The 18,806-nt window shown below is 39.8% G+C and overlaps 1 protein-coding gene across 1 annotated transcript in view; it reads right to left on the reverse strand.

Annotated features, from left to right (window-relative positions):
* pdia5 (protein disulfide isomerase family A, member 5) overlaps positions 1-18,806 on the reverse strand; it is an 84,904-nt gene that overhangs the window by 37,431 nt on the left and 28,667 nt on the right. Inside the window, exons 4-8 of the mRNA XM_005940080.2 lie at positions 11,091-11,174; positions 10,897-10,942; positions 6,362-6,454; positions 4,718-4,778; positions 1,580-1,647 (exon numbers count right to left, since the gene is read on the reverse strand). Of these exons, the coding sequence (XP_005940142.1) occupies positions 1,580-1,647; positions 4,718-4,778; positions 6,362-6,454; positions 10,897-10,942; positions 11,091-11,174 (352 nt within the window). The remainder of the gene's footprint in view (positions 1-1,579; positions 1,648-4,717; positions 4,779-6,361; positions 6,455-10,896; positions 10,943-11,090; positions 11,175-18,806) is intronic.

Consider the following 18,806-nt stretch of genomic DNA (forward strand, 5'->3'; position numbering starts at 1 on the left):
GCTGGCTCAAGACTTCTGCACAGCATTCCATCTTATCATGTAATATTGTTTGGGGATAAAATAGAAAACATCATTATGTAACACAAGAGAATATTTTGTTTTTCAAAACGACCTCTAATTATATGCTGAGTAAAAATTAGCTCCAGATACAGTTGGCAACACTGACACGGTTGAGAGTCCCTAACTCCACTGCTTATGAGTAAAAAGTTCTGAAAATATTTCTCCAGTACAGAAGGTTATTTGATATAAATCAAACAGCTGGAGCATCCCAGGTTCCCTCTGTAATAAATATTGTACCAAACACAGCTCATGGAAAAAAAAAAAATAGCGAGAGGAATGTGTATGAGTCATGACAAACTCTATGCCTTATTCCCTTTTAAAGGACGGTGCTCTGACAAAATCATGTTATGTGTCACAACCGGTACTGAGAGAGAACACAGAAGAAACCTAAAAAGCTGAAACAATACAATCAAAACACATCCCCACACGAACCTGTGTTTTTTCAGCTATTTCACCCTGACAAGATGCAGAACTTCAGACGTCACCTTTGTGCCTTCCTGTGCCACGACACGGAGGCGAGAAATGTGCGATACGACTTGGCTGACCACCAATTCAGCATTCACTTATAAACAGAAGTACAGGCGCACTCCCTCACCCTATCTCAGCCTCGCACACACGTGCACACACCCAAACAGTGTACCAGTTCCCAGCTAAGAGGCTTAAATGTTCGCTACTCGAATGCATGCTTGATGATGAAACAAACATGCAGTTAATTATCTTTTCATGTGATCCTTGAAGGACAAGTGTTTATGAGATAATATTTTTCTCATGCAAACGACACGAGTACTGTTAAAAATAATAATTTAAAAAAAAAAGACTAAAGAAACTTTCCCACCAGTGATGAAAACTACAGGAAAAAGTAGTCAGGGCCTAAACTAGTGCTGTCAGCGTTAATCTCGTTAAAATGACATTAACGTGGCAAATCTCTGTTAGCTCGTTAACGCTGCACGGCGTCAACACGTTAGCACACAGGGCGATCTGCGTTAAATCCCTAACGGAGATTTGCAGCGTTAATGCGGTTATGGCGTCAACATCATTTTAACGAATGTAATTTTAACAGCACTACTCTAAACATGTAAATTATGTACATATAAGAAACATAACACGGTCTGCCGCTACAGCATATTCCTGTACATTGCTTAAAAATGCTAAAATCATTCGAAACATATTGCTGTGCAATCAAAACACAGGTAAAATCTTAATTAATCAGCAGAGAGAGGATCGGGACCTTCGAATTGCCTTTTAAAGGTCATCTGAGTTATTATGCTACTAAATCAACACATGGTGCAAAAGTTGATCAGGTACTGTGCCCGGGAGAGTCTTTGCAGGAAACACAACCTGCAGGAAATGCCTTATTTGGTCTGTCTGTACCTTTTGCAGATTTCACATCCCTGACATTCGCTGCTGACACATCTCATTTAATGCGCGAGCATCAAAGATGACTGGGCTGCAGATCAGAGACAGGTGATGCAACACAACAGTGGGCCCACTGACTGAGGGGCAGATTTAGCACACTTACATATTTCCCTTTTGTCTCCGTGGCCGCTTGCTGAAAAATGGGCTGCATTCTCTTACAAACACCGCACCCTGCAACCAAAATACAAAGGAGAGAAGCAGAGGTTATTACAGAGAACTCAACGGGAACACTGCTCTGACAGCTATATGATAATCTATACGACTGTCAAAAGATTTTCCATCATCTGCTAGGAGATTTTTCCCCCTGGTAAACAGCAGCTCTCAGTATGCTATCTGCTGTGTCTGCTATGATGCACTGAGGATAATCGAGCACAGCGCTTGGGGAAAAAAAACAAAAAAAACTAAAATCCATGTGAAGTCTTTTCTATTGAAGAACAATAAGAGGCAACAATTAACTGCGTGCTGAACAAAAACGACTGTTCTTATCCTGGCAAAGTGATCAGCAGGTCTGACGTTCAGACAGACGCTGCGGCTTAATTGTTTAACAATTTTGCCAAACAAAGAGCGACAGCAATAATCTGTTGCTTTATTTCTAGTTTATATTCTTAGAAAGTGAAATTCGTTTTTTTTGTTTTGCATGGACTGATCAATGAACAAAGCAAGTAATTTTAAGCAGTCGATAAAAGACCTGGCAACACGCGGGTTGTTTTAAAAGCGCTCTGTTATTTTAGAACTTTGCATCCGATTTGTGTTTGTAATAGTGGAGTTAACCAGCAAAGAAGGATCTCCTTAGTTGGAGTCCTTTTTTCTCCACATTATAAAAAACGTGTAGTACATAGAAAGATGAGACAGTTAGGGCTGTGCGATATGACCAAAATCTCATATGCCAATATAAGACATCTATCGTCGATAACGATATAAATCACAAAAATGTAACATTTTTGTAAATTCTGTGAATCTCGGGCAGCTCGACTTGCGTGAAGTGTTTCCAGCTGCGCGTCATGTAGCTGGAGTCGAGTGTTTTAACCGATGCATGAAACGATACATTTTTAGACATAAGTTGTAACGGCCGCCGTTTTCTTTGTGAGTATTTATTACACGGCGTGCTGCGGGGAAAAGCCTGTTCTAACGTTTGAGTCTAAGGTTTATTTTTTAGCACCTGGCGGCTCTTTTTTTACTTCTCATCCGTAAATAATCTGCTCTTTCACGTGATTCAGTTTATTTTGAAAAGTCTCAATAGAGATGGACCGATCCGATATTACGTATCGGTATCGGTCCGATACTGACCTAAATTACTGGATCGGATATCGGAGAAAAATAAAAAATGTAATCCGATCCATTAAATATCACGAAAGCACCTCACAAAACTTGCAACACGCCGTAACTCACCTCAGAACGTTAGCACGTCGGAGCAGTATGCATCACGTGATAGAGCGGCTGTGGCATGCGGGACCTGTCGGTGGTCTGGATAGCATTTGGAGCTTCGCTAGCAACCCGGCATTTCATCTCCGACAAAGTTATCCCCGAGAGAAGTAAAGCAAGTGTGTAAGTCCATCTCTGAATGTTTGTAAAGCATTCCTGCGTTAAGCTTAACGAGCGACTGCCTCTCGCTCTCCGGCTGCTACTTCAATCATGAAACTGCTTAACGATCAGCTGATCGGCTTTTCTGTCGCGAGTCCGTGTCTCTTGTTTGCTTTTGGCCCACTTTGCACCAGAAAGAGGAAACCAGTGGATAAACAACAGCAGCACGTTTAAGCTTGATAAGCTGTTGTTAGAATGTATTTAATATTACTTCCTACTCGAGGATCTTTTTCTACGTAGCTGACGCTGGTAACTGTGCAGGGGCGGATCTAGCAAAGTTTAGCCAGGGGGGCCGATAGGGCATTAACAGGGAAAAGGGGGCACAAAGACATACTTTTCTTTCTTATTCTCATTTAAAATGTCGAGCTTTTAATTATTTAATATTTATCTGAATCTTACACCCAAAGTTTTAATCTGATGTAAAATGTATAGAAGTCCATTATTGTATATAGTAACTGTTAAGTCTAATATACCCTAGTAAGCTATAGTACTTTTTCCTTTGGGAAGGTACCATCTGTGCAGTCTGCAATTTTGTTGAAGAAAGATGTTGAATCTATTTAATATTTCTTGAAAAATAATTGATTTCTGTGCATTTTTTTTCACACTGCATCAAATTAAGGTTGATTACGTCGATTAAGCATCATGAGGTGGAGCGTGAGGGGTGGTTCCCTATTTTTTATTTATTTATTTTTGTTGTTGCTGGGAGTTGGAACCCTATTAGTTAGGTTGCTTAATATTTATGCTAAGTACTCTTTAAAATACCAGAATAGGGAGGATGGTGTAGGTTTAAGTTTATTAGATTGATCAGTATTGCTGAACTATGAAATATTTTTTTTTGCATACAGGTATAACAGAATAGCTTTAGTGTAGTTGTTGTTTTAAACTTGAGTATGAACTTATACAAAATGCAGCAAGATATTTAAAAAACAGTTTTGTTGATTAAAAAACACTATATCGGATTCATATCGGTATCGGCAGATATCCAAATTTATGATATCGGTATCGGTATCGGACATAAAAAAGTGGTATCGTGCCATCTCTAGTCTCAACAGGATCTTGAGCTTTATTGTGAAAGGTTTATGTGGAACATAAACAAGCGGACACGCGATGCTGTTACCGTCGTTGTTGCTAACGACAACGCATAAAAACAGGCGCTTGTCCGTCCGTAGTGTGGTTATATTAAATATAAGAGAGAGAGAGAACCACTACAGTGACCATCAGAACGATGAAAAAATATTGCCGTAAACAGTTTATTTTGCGACACCACGAAACAAACGATAGCGTAAAATGAAACGATCGACGTTTTTATATCGTCATCCGATATATATCGTTATAGCGAACAGCCCTAAGACAGTGTGTCATGTTTGCCAGGTGCCATAAATATATATATAATCAGATTGGAGTATTGATTACAACGGTTTAGTATTACCAAGCAAACTCTAGTTTATTGACCTATTCCCCAAACTGTACTCTCTCCCCCGGTTTAGACACCTTATAAAGTGAGTTAATGTAATATTTGAGGACAATAATAGCTACTCTTGTTTTTCCAGACATACTGTTTCCCACAATATGTGCAAGCAGGATAGCAAACTGAGCACTGCTTGTCCCAGTTATTGTGAGCTGCTAACACTGCAGGAACAACGTAATAATGCAGACTCACAGGGAGCATAGAACATCATGAGGACCGGCCTCTCTTCTTTCTTCAGCAGCTTCCTGAAGTCCTTCGAGAGCGAGGAGGGAACAAGAGATGAGTCAGGATGCTTTTCAGCAAAACACATGTATATACAACACACACGATAGCTTGATTCCTCTAATAGTGTGCTCCATGTTGGATTTCTGAAATTCTCTCTCACACTCTTTGGTTTAAAATAGCAAATCATGACATCATCTGTTATTTCAGCTTTGTATTCGACCGTGTGTGAGAGTTATTTATCACATTAATCACAGAAAAAGGAAAGGGAGGACTTTCTTCTTTGGACAGCAGGCACATCAGCCCCCCATACCAGTTTCCTCGTTTTCATCATCACTTTCATGAGCTCAGCTACTTCCAAAAAACATAAGAATCACACATTCAGCACAATCTTTTGTTAACACATTCAACAAGCCTCAGGGTGAGAGCAGGCGATAACCAGGTCCCTCGTTCTTCAAATGAAAGGAGGGTTACTGTGTTATGCTCGCCTTTGTTTTCTGTTACACATATACTTTTACAGTGGTGGATGCTCAGATTTCAAGCTGCTTTAATCATTTTTTAATCATCAGTAACATGGACATCTCAGGCACAAAGCTCTGGCTGTGAGAACAGAATTTTCCAGCTGCTATTTAAACCTTGTGTTTGCGAGGGGCAGCCAATCAGAAGACAGCTGGCTTAAAAAGAGTGTGGGGCTAATTGGAAAGGAGCTAATCAGCTTCTTTAAGAGGGCTACAACAAGGTGCAGAATGAGACAAATATTTATTACCAGTTTCTCTATGTCTGTAGTTCAGCAGACTAAACAGATCATCTGCTAATCAGAAGGTTGGTAGTTCAATCCCTGGCTGCTAAAGTCTGCAAAGTGACCAAGTATCCTTGGGCAAAACACTGAACCCTGAGTTAATGTTAGAAAAGCGCTGTAAAAGAGCCAGTCCATCTACCATTACTACCGATCCACATCATCACATAAACCAAGGTGTGAAAATAGGTATAAGTCAGGGATGAAACCACTGTGAGACCTTGCCCCACCTCATCATGTGAACTATTCAGATCACCTGAGGCAAAGCGTGAGCAGCCATTGAAGCACCTGGGAAGGGATCTCAAGCTTGCCTTGACAAATCAAGTCCAGTTGTCTTCTTTTGCTCAAGCTCTCAAGACTATAAAATAAATAAGGATCATGCAAAGTGGCTATAGTCCAAAAACAAAGGTCTTTCTAAATTCCATATATACTTATCTAAGGATGAGGTAGCTGTTTGTGAATATGCTGGCAGTTTTTGATGATTTTGCAATCTGACTTGTCTGGATGAGAGCCGTTTGGAGGCTTTTAGGCTGTAAAGGCGGGACTGTGTGAGTGACCTCATGAACTACGCCGAGCAGCTCTTTGACGATAAAGCCTGTTGCTTTTTGTGTGCGGGGCTTTGTGTTGGTGAGATGCTGCAGTATCAGAGTCGGGGGGCTAATCAAAACTTTAACACAGACAAATGGAGGAAAGATGCAGCCTGTGCTTGTGAATCACAGTAAATGTACGTCCCCAGTGATGTTCTGGATTTCTTAAATGGAGCTAAATGGATATTAAATTAATCCAAAGCCCAAAAGTTTATTTAAATTGGTACTTACTTTTTCTGTCTCTATGTGGACGACATCTTTAGCCTCAGGGTTCTCCTCCCACAGTGGGGGCCCCGATGGGTCTTTCAAAAACGCTACCATCGACTGAATGAGAGAAAAAAAAAAAAAAAAGCAAAGTCAAAACGACAGATCTGCGACAGCCTGTCTAAACAAAGCCAACAGTTCAAATCATGCAACAACTTTTCACTGCCACAAAATAATCCTATGGGGGTGAAAAACCAACATAAAAAGATGGAGTGGTGATTATTTACGTTGCCGAAGTCGCTCCTAAATTTAGTTGAGGCAACGCTGTAGGTTGTGCCAGATGGAAGCTCATATAGATGAACATGTTCATGCATCCAAGAGGTGTCAGCGCTATTTCAGTACCTCTAAGTGTCTACTAATGGGCTTGGTAAAGCTTTCTGTAAATATAATGAACCATATGTCTGTGGAGGCAACAGCAGGAAATATTTCTTTTAGCAGTGCTCTAACGACGGCGCGTGTGCACGGGCGGAACATTTAACGACCTTGACTTGATTATCAGAACTACTTTGTAATGGTTGAAACAGAGACTTGTGGAGGTTTATTGTTTCAGATGCCTTTTAATCTGTCAGAGAAACAGCGCAAACCCTAGCAAGCAAAGTAATAAAACCATGCACTATTCAAAAGAGTGACAGCTTCCACCTTATAACGAGTTTCTCTGGTAGAAACTCATTGAAAAAATAAAAAGAGAAGGATTTCCATATTATAGAGGAGAGAAGTAAACGGTTAATTTCACTTTTATCTAAAGTCATAATTTGCCTTTTAGGAAATATCTATATGCAGCAGCTGTCTTGCAGTGAAAGGCATTAAACTTTAAGCTGACCAGCAACATCTCTATGGTTGTTGTGGCTGATGCATATTTTATATTGCACTCTATATTCCAAACATTTCACGCTAGAGGTACCTGTGAGTGATCCTTAAATATGTAACCTGCAGCTGGATAACTGGTAACAAAATTAAGGTCTTGATTTTTTTCCTCAGGATGTGTTTGCTACAGAACCAGAGTAACAGATGGTGCTATGACCTCATTAACAGGTCTGGAGGCTATAAGCTAAATCAGTCTAGTGTGCCAGCATTAGTTGAGGCAGCCAAAGTGCAGACCTGTAAAGAGCATCATTAGAAGCTCTGCATCACATGTTCAAAAATATTAAACCTGTCAGGTGTGGCTTGCTGCAGTCTTATATTATTACAAACACACCTTGTAGCTAACATGAAGATCAATCACTTGACGCTAGGGCTGTGTCATAACCATATAATCTGCCATAACACCACTATAAATGTTTATGTGACATAAAAGTGTCATGTAATGATATCATTGCTATAGCAACAGCTTATGTTCCCAGTGCAATCAACAATGAGACGTGGCCGGGCATGTCTGAGAGCGAGAGCCAAGTGACAGCCTCCAATGATCATTTAATACCTGAAGATGGAGCTACTTCAAAAACCTCTAACAAAGCGCAGTACTTTGAAAATATGCAAGAAAACTGTTGCCGCTAAGGGTGAAAAAACAACCAACACTTTTCACCACTTGAAGCAAAAACATACACTCAGTTGAGTAGCTGCTCTCACTAGTTGCACCCCAGGAAGGAGTAAAGGGTGCACTTAGACGAAAGGTAAACGTTTGAAATGACCAGTGTGGTTTCGTGGTGGAAAATGGACTTTAAACAGCCGGTTAAAAAGTTCAACCCAAGATAAATCATACCAGGTAGAAAGAAGTATTTTTCAGTTTTAATATGTGACAACACTGTGCTGAAGTTAACAAGGTTACTTTAGTAAGGATTAAGCAGTCATGCTATATCTTTACTTACTCCAGGGAAAACACTACTCAGGCTAGGGCTGCTCAATTAATCGAATTTTAATCACTATTACGATCTGGGCTTTCAACGATCATTAAAAATGACTGAGCCGATTATTAGCCCCTCACTCATTTATCCGCGACACCTTAAAGGCCGGTCCGTGAAAATGTTGTCGGGCATAAACCGGTCCGTGGCGCAAAAAAGGTTGGAGACCGCTGATTAAGAGGACCCGAGGGAAGCTCGGAAAGCAAAGCAGAAGTTATTTGGAGAGTGACTGCCGTTGGTTGAAAAGAGAGTTTAAAAAAAAAAACTTCAGTGGTGTTGCACACTATTTTATATTATTTTTTTAAAGTTATTGTTAACCCTTTAAAGCCAGTCAGAGCAGCACGCTCCGTTTTGCGTAACTATTTTTAAATCCCTGTAGAACCTGAACGTGTAAGCTAGCGCAATAATTTGTTTTGCATATGAAACCGGAGGAGTTGTACTTACATCTGATGCCATCAGCTTGTCCTCGGTCACGGTTTCGTTCCACATATAGCTTTGCAAAAATTGCATAAAAAGCGCTTGCAGGAACAAAAACATAATATTCCAGAAACACGCTTTGCCGATCCGATCAGCTGTTCGTAACACTTCCCACAGTGAAATGATGCACCTGCTGTTTTCTTTGCAAATTTGCATCATAGGATTGTTTTTTGTTTTTCCTGCAGTATATAAAAATTGCTGTATCTCCAAAATAAAACTATGAAGACACTCAAAATAAATTTCCTGTGGTGGGAAACTATTTTTTGCAACTTTATTGTATTTAAAGTTTTGAGGGATAAACCTCTTAAATTTCTCCAAGTAGAAATATATGTAAACAAAAGCGATTTTCAAATTTTTTTTGTAGTTTATTGCACTTTTTTGCAATTTATGTAATTACTATGGACTTAATGCATACATATTATTAAAATATGGGCTATAACTGTTGTATTGATGTATAGCAACTTGAAATGCTCCCACAAATGGCACTACAGCATGTAAAAAAAAATAATATAAGCTCTGGTGGACTTGGTTCTATAGTAGGTCTTAAAGGGTTAAATAAATATCGTCAAATAATCGTGATCTCAATTTCAGTGAAAATAATCGTGATTATCATTTTTGCCATAATCGAGCAGCCCTAACTCAGGCTACCTTTCTGCTTACACTTGACTTATTAAACTATAATGTGGCTGCTGTCTGCATTATATTTCAGTACATTCACACTTCAAATTAGGTAGTATACCACCAATTACAGCTCATTATAAAAGCACTGAAAATACCCTTAATTTTGTTTGCATTAATAAATGCTGCTGTCTGCAGTCAATAAAACCAATAAAACATTGTTAAGTATGGTGATTGTGAGGCGACTGCAAGGTCCCCTTGTGGAAGGTGACAAACTGCAATTTAATTCAGGCTGACTGCAACGACTCTCAGACAGATTAGTGAAGGTTTGGAAATAATTGCAAGATAATTTCTAAAAGCAGACAGACTGCCAATACACTGGCATCAATCACAGTCAGTCTGTGTCAATGAGCACAGCTTGTCTGCAACGCATCTCTTTGCAACTCAACTGTCTGCCAACTGGTTGTATCTCGGTTATACAAACGAAGATATAAAAGCATATTTGAATTTCTGTTTCAGATCCACGAGTTTTTGGCTAAACTGAAATTAATAAGTTAATTTGTGAATTTCTGGGTATGTAGACAGATGTGCATTTTTTTTCACAGCTGAAAGTTTTTTGTGTTCTAACTGTATTATCACAAACACACACTGATAGCTTCCCGTTATCACCAGACTAATACACAGAAACAATCATAAACATAAGCCAACATAATGCTGTGAGAAGCCAGGACCTTCTTGCTGCGAGGCAACAGCGTTAGCTACAGCGTTAGCTCCGTACCACCAGCTTGTTACCATTATATCATTAAAATTCTCAGTCATCTAAAATTATGTTTATGATAATCTGATGACTTTTCTCTTTTTTAGCTTTTTAGTTCGCTCTTTTGCTGCTAAGTGCTTCAATATGGTCAATATGCTCCGTCTTCTCTTTGGTGCTGAGAACACAGTGCAGAGTCAATCTGTGCAGCGTTTCCTCTGAAAACTACCGCCTGCCGTGACAAAAAGCATCGCTATGAAAGTGAGAGTATGATTGTGCCATGAGAGCAAGGTTGCACAGCAGGCAGATAAACAATGAGCTGAAACTAACTGTAAGGCACTATAAAGCTGAGGGGGGCTGCACAAAGAAATAAAGAATTTGCAGGGTCATTGCTATAAAGGTCACATTTTCACACAGTGACACTGTTTTCAAGCTGTTATTTGATGCACTGTTGATATTAAAATGCAGGTTATAAATGATTTCATAAATAGCCAACTACATGTAACCACAGATGCTTCTGATTTTCAACTTGGTTCTCAAAGAAAAAACAAAAACAAATAAATGAATAAAAATCAGGCAAATTCTTAACATTGTGTCTAATATTCTTCCCTGGAAAATACCACACATTTTGTCCATTCATAAACTTAATAACAAAATGAAAAAGAAGGAAGAAGAAAGAAATGAAAGCAGAAGGCAGGGCTCTGTAGAGCCAGAGGTAAAATAATTAGTCCTCTGAATGTGAGGAGCAATTAGGAAATACTACACAGCAGACAACAGTTCATGTAAAGAATGCAGATTCGCAGATTCGCACTGACCTTGAAAGTAGCAGGCCTGCTGTACTCCGTGTGGAATGTCCCATCTCTGAAAGACACGCGGGACACAATGCTCTCAACACCAGGAGTAAACTGTAAGTAATGCACTTCTTAAGCTGCAAGCACGGTATCACTTTCCAAAAAGCACTGAGGTGTGGATAAGCATCTGACAGCCAGCTGAGTTGCTGGTTACTCACTTGTAATGCAGCAGCTCTGCTCTTCCACGTTTGGAGCTCGGGTCCACCTTCACTTTCTTACACAGCTTCCGGCCCTCTGAATCTCTGAAGGATCGACACACAAAGCGTAAATTAAACTCAGAATTCTATTCCCTTTGCATTTTTCAAATTCTCCTTCACACACGTACAAATTTTCCTAATGATTAGTAGATTTATGCATTCATTTCTGTGCCAGACCATATAAATTCCAACTTCACTGAACTGAATAAAGAAATCGAAGCAAGAAGATACGGACTTTTCATCAAATTAATCGAATCACATGTATGATATAATATAAACAATGCTGCTTGCTCTGTTTATTTGCTGCTTCGGTGGAAACACAAAGCACAGATGTAATGTGTTGGCATACAGACGTTTCATTTTATGAGGCTTTCTGCTGTAATTGAAAGAAGAAGAAAAAAACCCCCCCGCTGTAGCTGGAAAGGGAATAGATATGCATCCTGCCACCTACACATACTTCATACTTGCTACAATGAAGCACTATCAGCAAAAATAAGTACACCACCTCATCTGTAATAAAGAGCAATGAAAATATGTATTCATTTAGAGAGGTGGAAAAACATTTGTTAGATATTCAATTATGGCTCCCAGACACACAGCAAGCCAGTAAAAGTTCAGTGTAGTTTTTTTCCCCTTCTTTACATGAAGACTAAATCCATGTATGTTTGCATGTGCTGACAGACAGTATTTCAGGTGATGAACGTGTGCGTAATGCCAGACTCGACCGGCTCATAATGACAGATGGCACCAGTCAGGGTACACCCATGAGCAGATGTGACCTTGACACATATTTCGAGATGATGTGCAGTCACCAGGTTCAAGACCAGTCTGCTGCTTCCAGCTTCTTGTCCACACACACACACACACACACACACACGGATCCCAAAATCCATCTTGGTAAGAAACATGGCTAATGTCAGCTGTCACCAAACCACCAAACAGAGTACACACCTCTGACCTCGAGGACAAAGGTGATTGAGATTCTCCTGAAATTTTTAGTAGATACACCCTATGGTATCAATTTCAAACTCATATATCGCGTCATTCTTTTTCAATTCAATTCAATTTTTTTTATACAACGCCAAATCACAACAACAGTTGCCTCAAAGTGCGTTATATTGTAAGGTAGACTCTACAATAATACATACAGAGAAAAACCCAACAATCATATGACCCCCTATGAGCAAGCACTTTGGTGACAGTGGGAAGGAAAAACTCCCTTTTAACAGGAAGAAATGCTCATTCTTCAGTTGCCTCTGCCTGAGATTCACAGAATTGACAGAAAAAGCACTATTTTGTGATGTATATTGTTATTGGGATGAGAAATGTCATAGAATGGGATATGAGATTTGGGTCATATAGCACAGCCCTAATTATACTTCTACAACATACAAAAAAAGATTTTTAAAAAGAGTTGAAAACTGAACTGATCTATATTCTAGTGGAATAAAACACCAGGACTGTCAAATCAGTCTTTTTAGGATGTGAATAAGCTAAACAGCATGGGTATGTGCCAACGCAACAATGGACTTTGGCTTCATCCTCTTACTCACTCAGTCAAAGTAAAAGTGACTCAGCCAACCACATGCTTCAACCAACCCCTGAGATGGCACTATTTTTTCAATCACAGGAAGAAAAAAAAAATGGAAGCACAAAGAACTCAGAATGACTCACTAGCTGATGTTCACCACTGAGGGAAACAATGCAGTGAATGGCAGCCCAACAATGGTTTGACCACTACATTAGAACAACTGCCTTGCATTAAACTTTGGATTAACATCAACTAATATTTCAGTGGTTGGTATGATGTGAAATGCAACAGGATTGGTCACACTTAGTTTATACGTAAGTTTACGTGCTATACATTACTATACAGTAACGTATAGTAATTTTGCAATTCAGCTGATGTGCTGATTTCGATGTGGATTATCTTATACAATTAAATACAATTTAACTTGCCTCAGGTTGAATCCATTATATTTTGAGGGAATTATTGGGATGTGTTAAATCAAAGGAGCAATTTGTTTTTCATTTCCTCATCTAATGTTTCACTATTAGTATTAAATTATTTTTTTAATCAAAAATGTCGATGTTAGCACAATACACAGTGAATCTGGAAAGTATCCACAGTGCTTCACCTGTAACACATGTGTCATGTTACAGAATTCTTGCAAATTTATCACAAATAAAAACATAAATATAACATTTATAAAAGCACTCACAGCCTTTACTTTGTACTTGGTTAAAGCACCTTCGACAGCAATTACGGCCTCAAGTCTTTTTGAGTATAATGCCTCAAGCTTGGCACACCTGTTGTTGTTCTTCCATTCTTCTTTGCTGAACCTCTCAAGCTCCATCAGGTTGGAATGAGAGCATCAGAGCACACCCATTTTCAGATTTCTCCAGAGATGTTGAATTGGATTCAATTCTGGGTTCCAGCTGGGGCGCTCAAGGACATTCACACAGTGTTCCCTAAGCCACTCGGGTGCTGTCTTGGCTGTGTGCTTAAGGTCATTACCATGTTTGAAGATGAACTTTCAGCCTAGTCCATATTTCCATGGAGCAGGTTATAATCAAGGGTGCTTCAGTACATTGCTGCTGTTCCTCAATACCGACTCGTTTCCTAGTTCCTGCTGCTGAAAAACATCCCCACAGCATGATGCCGACAGGGCCATGTCTCACTTTAGGAATGGTAGTAGCCAGGTGACACAAGCCTGATTGGTAGAGTGCTGTAGGAATAGTTATCCTTCTGCAAGGCTCTCCTCAATCCACAGAGGAATGCTGGAGCTAAAGTGACCATCAGGTTGTTCAGTCACCTCCTTGACAAAGGCCCTTCTACCTTACTCAGGTTATCTGGGCGGCCAGCTCTAGGAAGAGTCCTGGTGGTTCAAAACTTCTTCCATTTATGGAGGCCATTTTTTTCCTGTACCCTTCCCCATATCTGTGCCTCAATATAATCCTGTCTCAAAGGTCTACAGACAATGACTTAGACGTCATGGCTTGGTTTTGTGCTCTGACATGCACTGTCAACAATGGGATTTTAAATAAAGAGGTGTGTCCCTTTCTAAATCCTGTCCAACCAACTGAATTTATCACAGGTAGGGATGGGTATCGTTTAGGTTTTATCCGATACCGGTGCCAAACCGGTACATTTGAAACTGTGCCTGTGCTTAAACGGTGCTCGAACCGGTGCTTAAAGAATGGAAAAAAACCCACAAACTTTGTCCAAAAACCTCTCATGTTTAGCTGTTTTCCACTTTTTCTGTGGTCATTTTAGCTTTTTTGGCCAGGGTGAAGGGAGCATCTGCCATCAAACAAGAAGCATGTAACTACGACGGTGTTTGCTAGTTCACCTTACATGCATTAATGTAATAACGTGGTTAGCCTACTCAACATAAATTACACATGAACAACATTAAGCTACTCACGCAGAGAAGAACGGCTGCTGCTGCATCATCATCATCCTCATCATTTCTGCTACACTGGCAGGGCTAGGGGCCAGGACTCTACTCTTCGGGTTCTTGGGGGATGTTTCTAACTCGGTGCATTTCTCGGCTTTTAAAAAACGCTAAGCGTCGCCAGGTTCGTCGTCAGATTCAAGGTGTTACCTCCTTTGCACAGTATCACAGTATCAGCTTAAAGCACTTGTTGCAGGCTGCTGAGTTTGCATCTTTTGCTGTGAAGTACAGCCAGACTTTGACCGCTTCGCCTTGGGCATTTTTAATCTGTAGTTCTGCTCTGAAAGAACATACGTACCTGGACCCGCCTACTATCCTTGCAAAGGTAAAATGATTGGCTAGAATCCAAAGTGTATCACAGCTCAGGAAAAAAAAGCACCGAAATGTGCGCTGCTTTTCGGTCTGGTTACTACCGTTTATGTCAGAACCGGTGCCATAATGGCACCGGATACCGGTACCCATCCCTAATCACAGGTGGAGTCCAATCAAGTTGTAGAAATATCTGACAGATGCTTGGTGGAAGCAGAATGTGCCTGAGCTCAATATACACAGTGATGGCAATGGCTTTAAATACTGTGTGTTAGATTTTTGTTTTTATTTTCAACAAATTTGCAAGAATTTCAAGCAAACCTTTTTTTTTTTTTTTTACTTATTTACTGTCATTACAAGGTATTGTGTGAGTGGGCCAACATTCCTCCACAATGACTGAGTGACTGATCAAACTATACACAGAACAGTTACTTCACATTAATGCTGCTAAAGGTAATTCTACACGCTCATAAATCATGGGGCATACTTGGTTTTACAAAGGAGTCTTGTGCAAAAATGTATTTTTCCATAACTGTAAATTAACAGAAAAAAAAAAAGTTCAATATTTCCTTTATTCACAAGTAACTGGAGATCACTGGATCAACTGGAACAACCATAGTTTACCACAAAATACCTGGAAGAAGGTGATTGTGGAAGGAAGACTTTGAAGACAAGCGAATGATTCAAGTAACAAGTTGGAGCCAAACCTTCACACTAGGCCAAAGTCAACAGAGCCACTTTGTAAAGGATTAATAATGGATTCACCACGCAAAGAGGATGAAGCTCTGCACGCCATTCAATTATTACTCTTCTAAAACGCAAATCCTAATCCCTTCATTTGTTTGTGTTCTGGTTTTCACACTGTGCCTTACAGGATCATATATGTTTCAATGCTCTGTTTATGCTACATTTGAAGTGGAGTTTAGGAGGGACAGCCCAGTCCTGTCCTTTCTTCCTGTATGAGATCATTCATCCCACGGGTGGATCCCAGTTGGCCAACACTCAGGTCCCTGTCATCTGTTCAAAGTGTGTCATTCTGGCCTCTGTGGCTCTCTTCGTTGGCAGAGATGACCATTCTCACATAGCGATATGCACTCTACTCTCTCTCCCTCTGTCCACCATGAGCTCTCAGCTGGAGCTTCAGCTTGGAACCGCTCCATTTGAGACTGTCGAGAAATATGCCAAAAAGCACAATGCTTTGCTACAGAGCCTGGCACTGGGTCCATGTGTCCTGTAGTGATGAACCCAGCTTGCTCTAGCTCCCCTGGCGGGAATCTGGCTCGGTGTGAATCTCTACTTAGCATTCGCACACTCTCCTAAATGCTGGAGTTCTTGGAGAAGGAAGAGAGATAATTCCATAGTCTCCCTGACAAAAAACAGCAGGTGAGTCAAAAAGTAAACACTCAAGAAAGACACGCATCGTGGAGTGTCTTTGTAGGGAAACATGGAAACCAAAGCCTCTGACAATTCCTTCGGTTTGTATTTAGTTTCTTTTCCTTTCTAACCGCCCGGTCTTCAATCCCGGATAAGGTTGAGAGAGATTGTGAATGTTGGCATGTGCACTGGGTGTCAAAGGGGAGTTACTCCCTTCCTCATAGTTTCCTGTTTTATGATCGGTTCTTTCCTATCTGGCAAAGAAGACAGGTGATGGGTTGACAGGTAAAAAGAAATAGTGGAACTGAACATCAGAAGGGCACGGAAAACAACAAGATCAAGTCAGATCACTGGGGAGAAAACCAAGTTATGCTTGGAGAAAACAATTCTTGTCTGTGTCTTCGAAGTATCTAGCATTTAGCAGTTCCACAGAGCGAGCCTGGGATTGTTGTTTTCCAGAAAGTCATGACATGTATTGTTCTCCCTTTAAAGGAAAAGTGTGGGATAAGTGCATAATTATTTTTCTTTATGACTAAATTAACTGTTAAGCGAAAGGACCAAAACCCCCTAAAATGTGGTTTTGCAACAGTTTCACCGCATATCATGTGGATTCATCCGTCACATTTAAGTGACACAGATGTCCTTTAAAACCTGCATGTGACCTGGGATCAGAGCAATGATTCACCTTAAAGCAGTTAGAGACTACACTGGAGTGGCTTAGAGACAAATTTCTCACTGTGGCTCAGCCAAAACAGACTAAAACCCTATATGACATCTGGGGGTGTTGACAGGTCACAGATTTGTTTTGTGATTGGCTCATAATTGTGTGGATGCCGTAGTTGCTTCCATACGTTTTTTGGACCTCTACTACTCCCTCAGTTTTTGTGCTATTTTCACCGTTCAAATCTTAAAAAATTCTGCTCTTTCTGCTAATGGGTGCTATGACTTTTGGTGCTCATAACTTCTATACTTTTTGAGATATTGAATTTTTTTTTGCAATATTTTTTGCCCATTTCTGCCATATTATCAGTGGCCTCACTGATTTTCCTTGCCGGGTTGACCTGTGTTTTAGCTCAGTGAGATAAGCATCCGTTCTCAGACTGGGAGGCCCGGGTTCAAATCCCGCTTATGGCAACATTTCTTTCAGTTAACAGTTAAACTTTTTTAACTCTTTTCAACACAAATTTCAGCTTTTTCACCCCTTTTCAGCACAATTTTTCAGTTTTTTCTGCTGTTTTCAGAAAAAAAATCTTTTCAGCAGAATTTTCACCTCTTTTATGCCCAAATTCTGCTTATTCACCTCTTTTCTGCAAAGTTTTCAGCCTTTTCACCTCTTATCAGCACAATTCTCAGCCGCTTCTGCTCATCTCATCACAATTGTCAGTCTCTCCACCTCTTCTTTGTGGGAATCAGTTTGGCTCAGTGAAATGAGTAACTGCCTTGAGACCAGAAAGGCCAGGTTCAAATCCTGCTAAGGGCAAAGTTGTTTTTTTTTTTTTTCAACTTTTTCAGCAGACATCTTCAGCGTTAAGGCATCCACACAGCATTTTCGCAGGAAATGCAAATTTTTCTAGTTTCTTTTGAGTTTTGGCAAAAAAGCAAAACAAAAGCAAAACTAAAAAAACAAAACAAAAACAATTTCTGTAGAACAAACAAACAGAAAACCTGGACATACAGTGCCTCTGCTAGAAAGGGACTGATTTATCGAAAGGCCTGTTATCGGCCAATATTAGCCATTTGCTGATCTACTGGTAGCTGCATTTACCACGGCCAATTAAAAGAAAGAAAAAAGAAAAAAAGTAAAATGTAAACGCTGCATAGTTTGTCCACCAGAGGGCACTCTAACTTCTCTGTTGGTAACGTTTTTGGAACGCCACAAATACAACAACAACCATCTTATCTGAGCAGAGTTGGGCTTACCGTAAACGAGTAAACAAATAACTACACATAAAACATTTCAGGGAAATCTGTTTATGTTTCGTGCTTCCGAAAGAATATTGGCCAATATCTCGGAACACTGGAAGCCACCAAATATCAGTACTGGTCTTAAAAATTCGATATCAATTTGACTATTCTCAAAAAGAGCAGGAGCTTTTTTTTTTTTTTAATGTTGTCTTTATTGAGGAAGTATGAAAAACTGTCAGTTGTCCACATCCTCTTCAGATCAGGCCATTGTTGACAAAAATCCATAAATGCTCCCCATAAAGATTCAAAAGTTTCCCTTAAACTTTTTTTTAAAATTTTTTAAATGGCAGGCTTGACAACATTTGTTGTACCCATAAGCCCATTTGTTTTTCTTCTTAGCAGACTAAGGCCCATCAGCATCCATTCATTCTTTATGTACTGATAATTGATTAAACCAAGAATTTAAGAATTAAGGCTGTAGCGGGACCGGTTTAGAAATACTTTTTCCCCATCACAATCTGCACATCCCACACACGGTGGAAAAACAAAAGGTCCCTTTCGAATCATTGCATTTAACACATATCTAGAATATTTTTGTTGAATCCATGTAACTTCTTTGTTTATATATACA

The sequence above is a fragment of the Haplochromis burtoni genome, unplaced genomic scaffold (genome assembly GCF_018398535.1).
Source record: "Haplochromis burtoni strain Fernald_Lab_line unplaced genomic scaffold, NCSU_Asbu1 Contig_275, whole genome shotgun sequence".
Taxonomy (NCBI): domain Eukaryota; kingdom Metazoa; phylum Chordata; class Actinopteri; order Cichliformes; family Cichlidae; genus Haplochromis; species Haplochromis burtoni.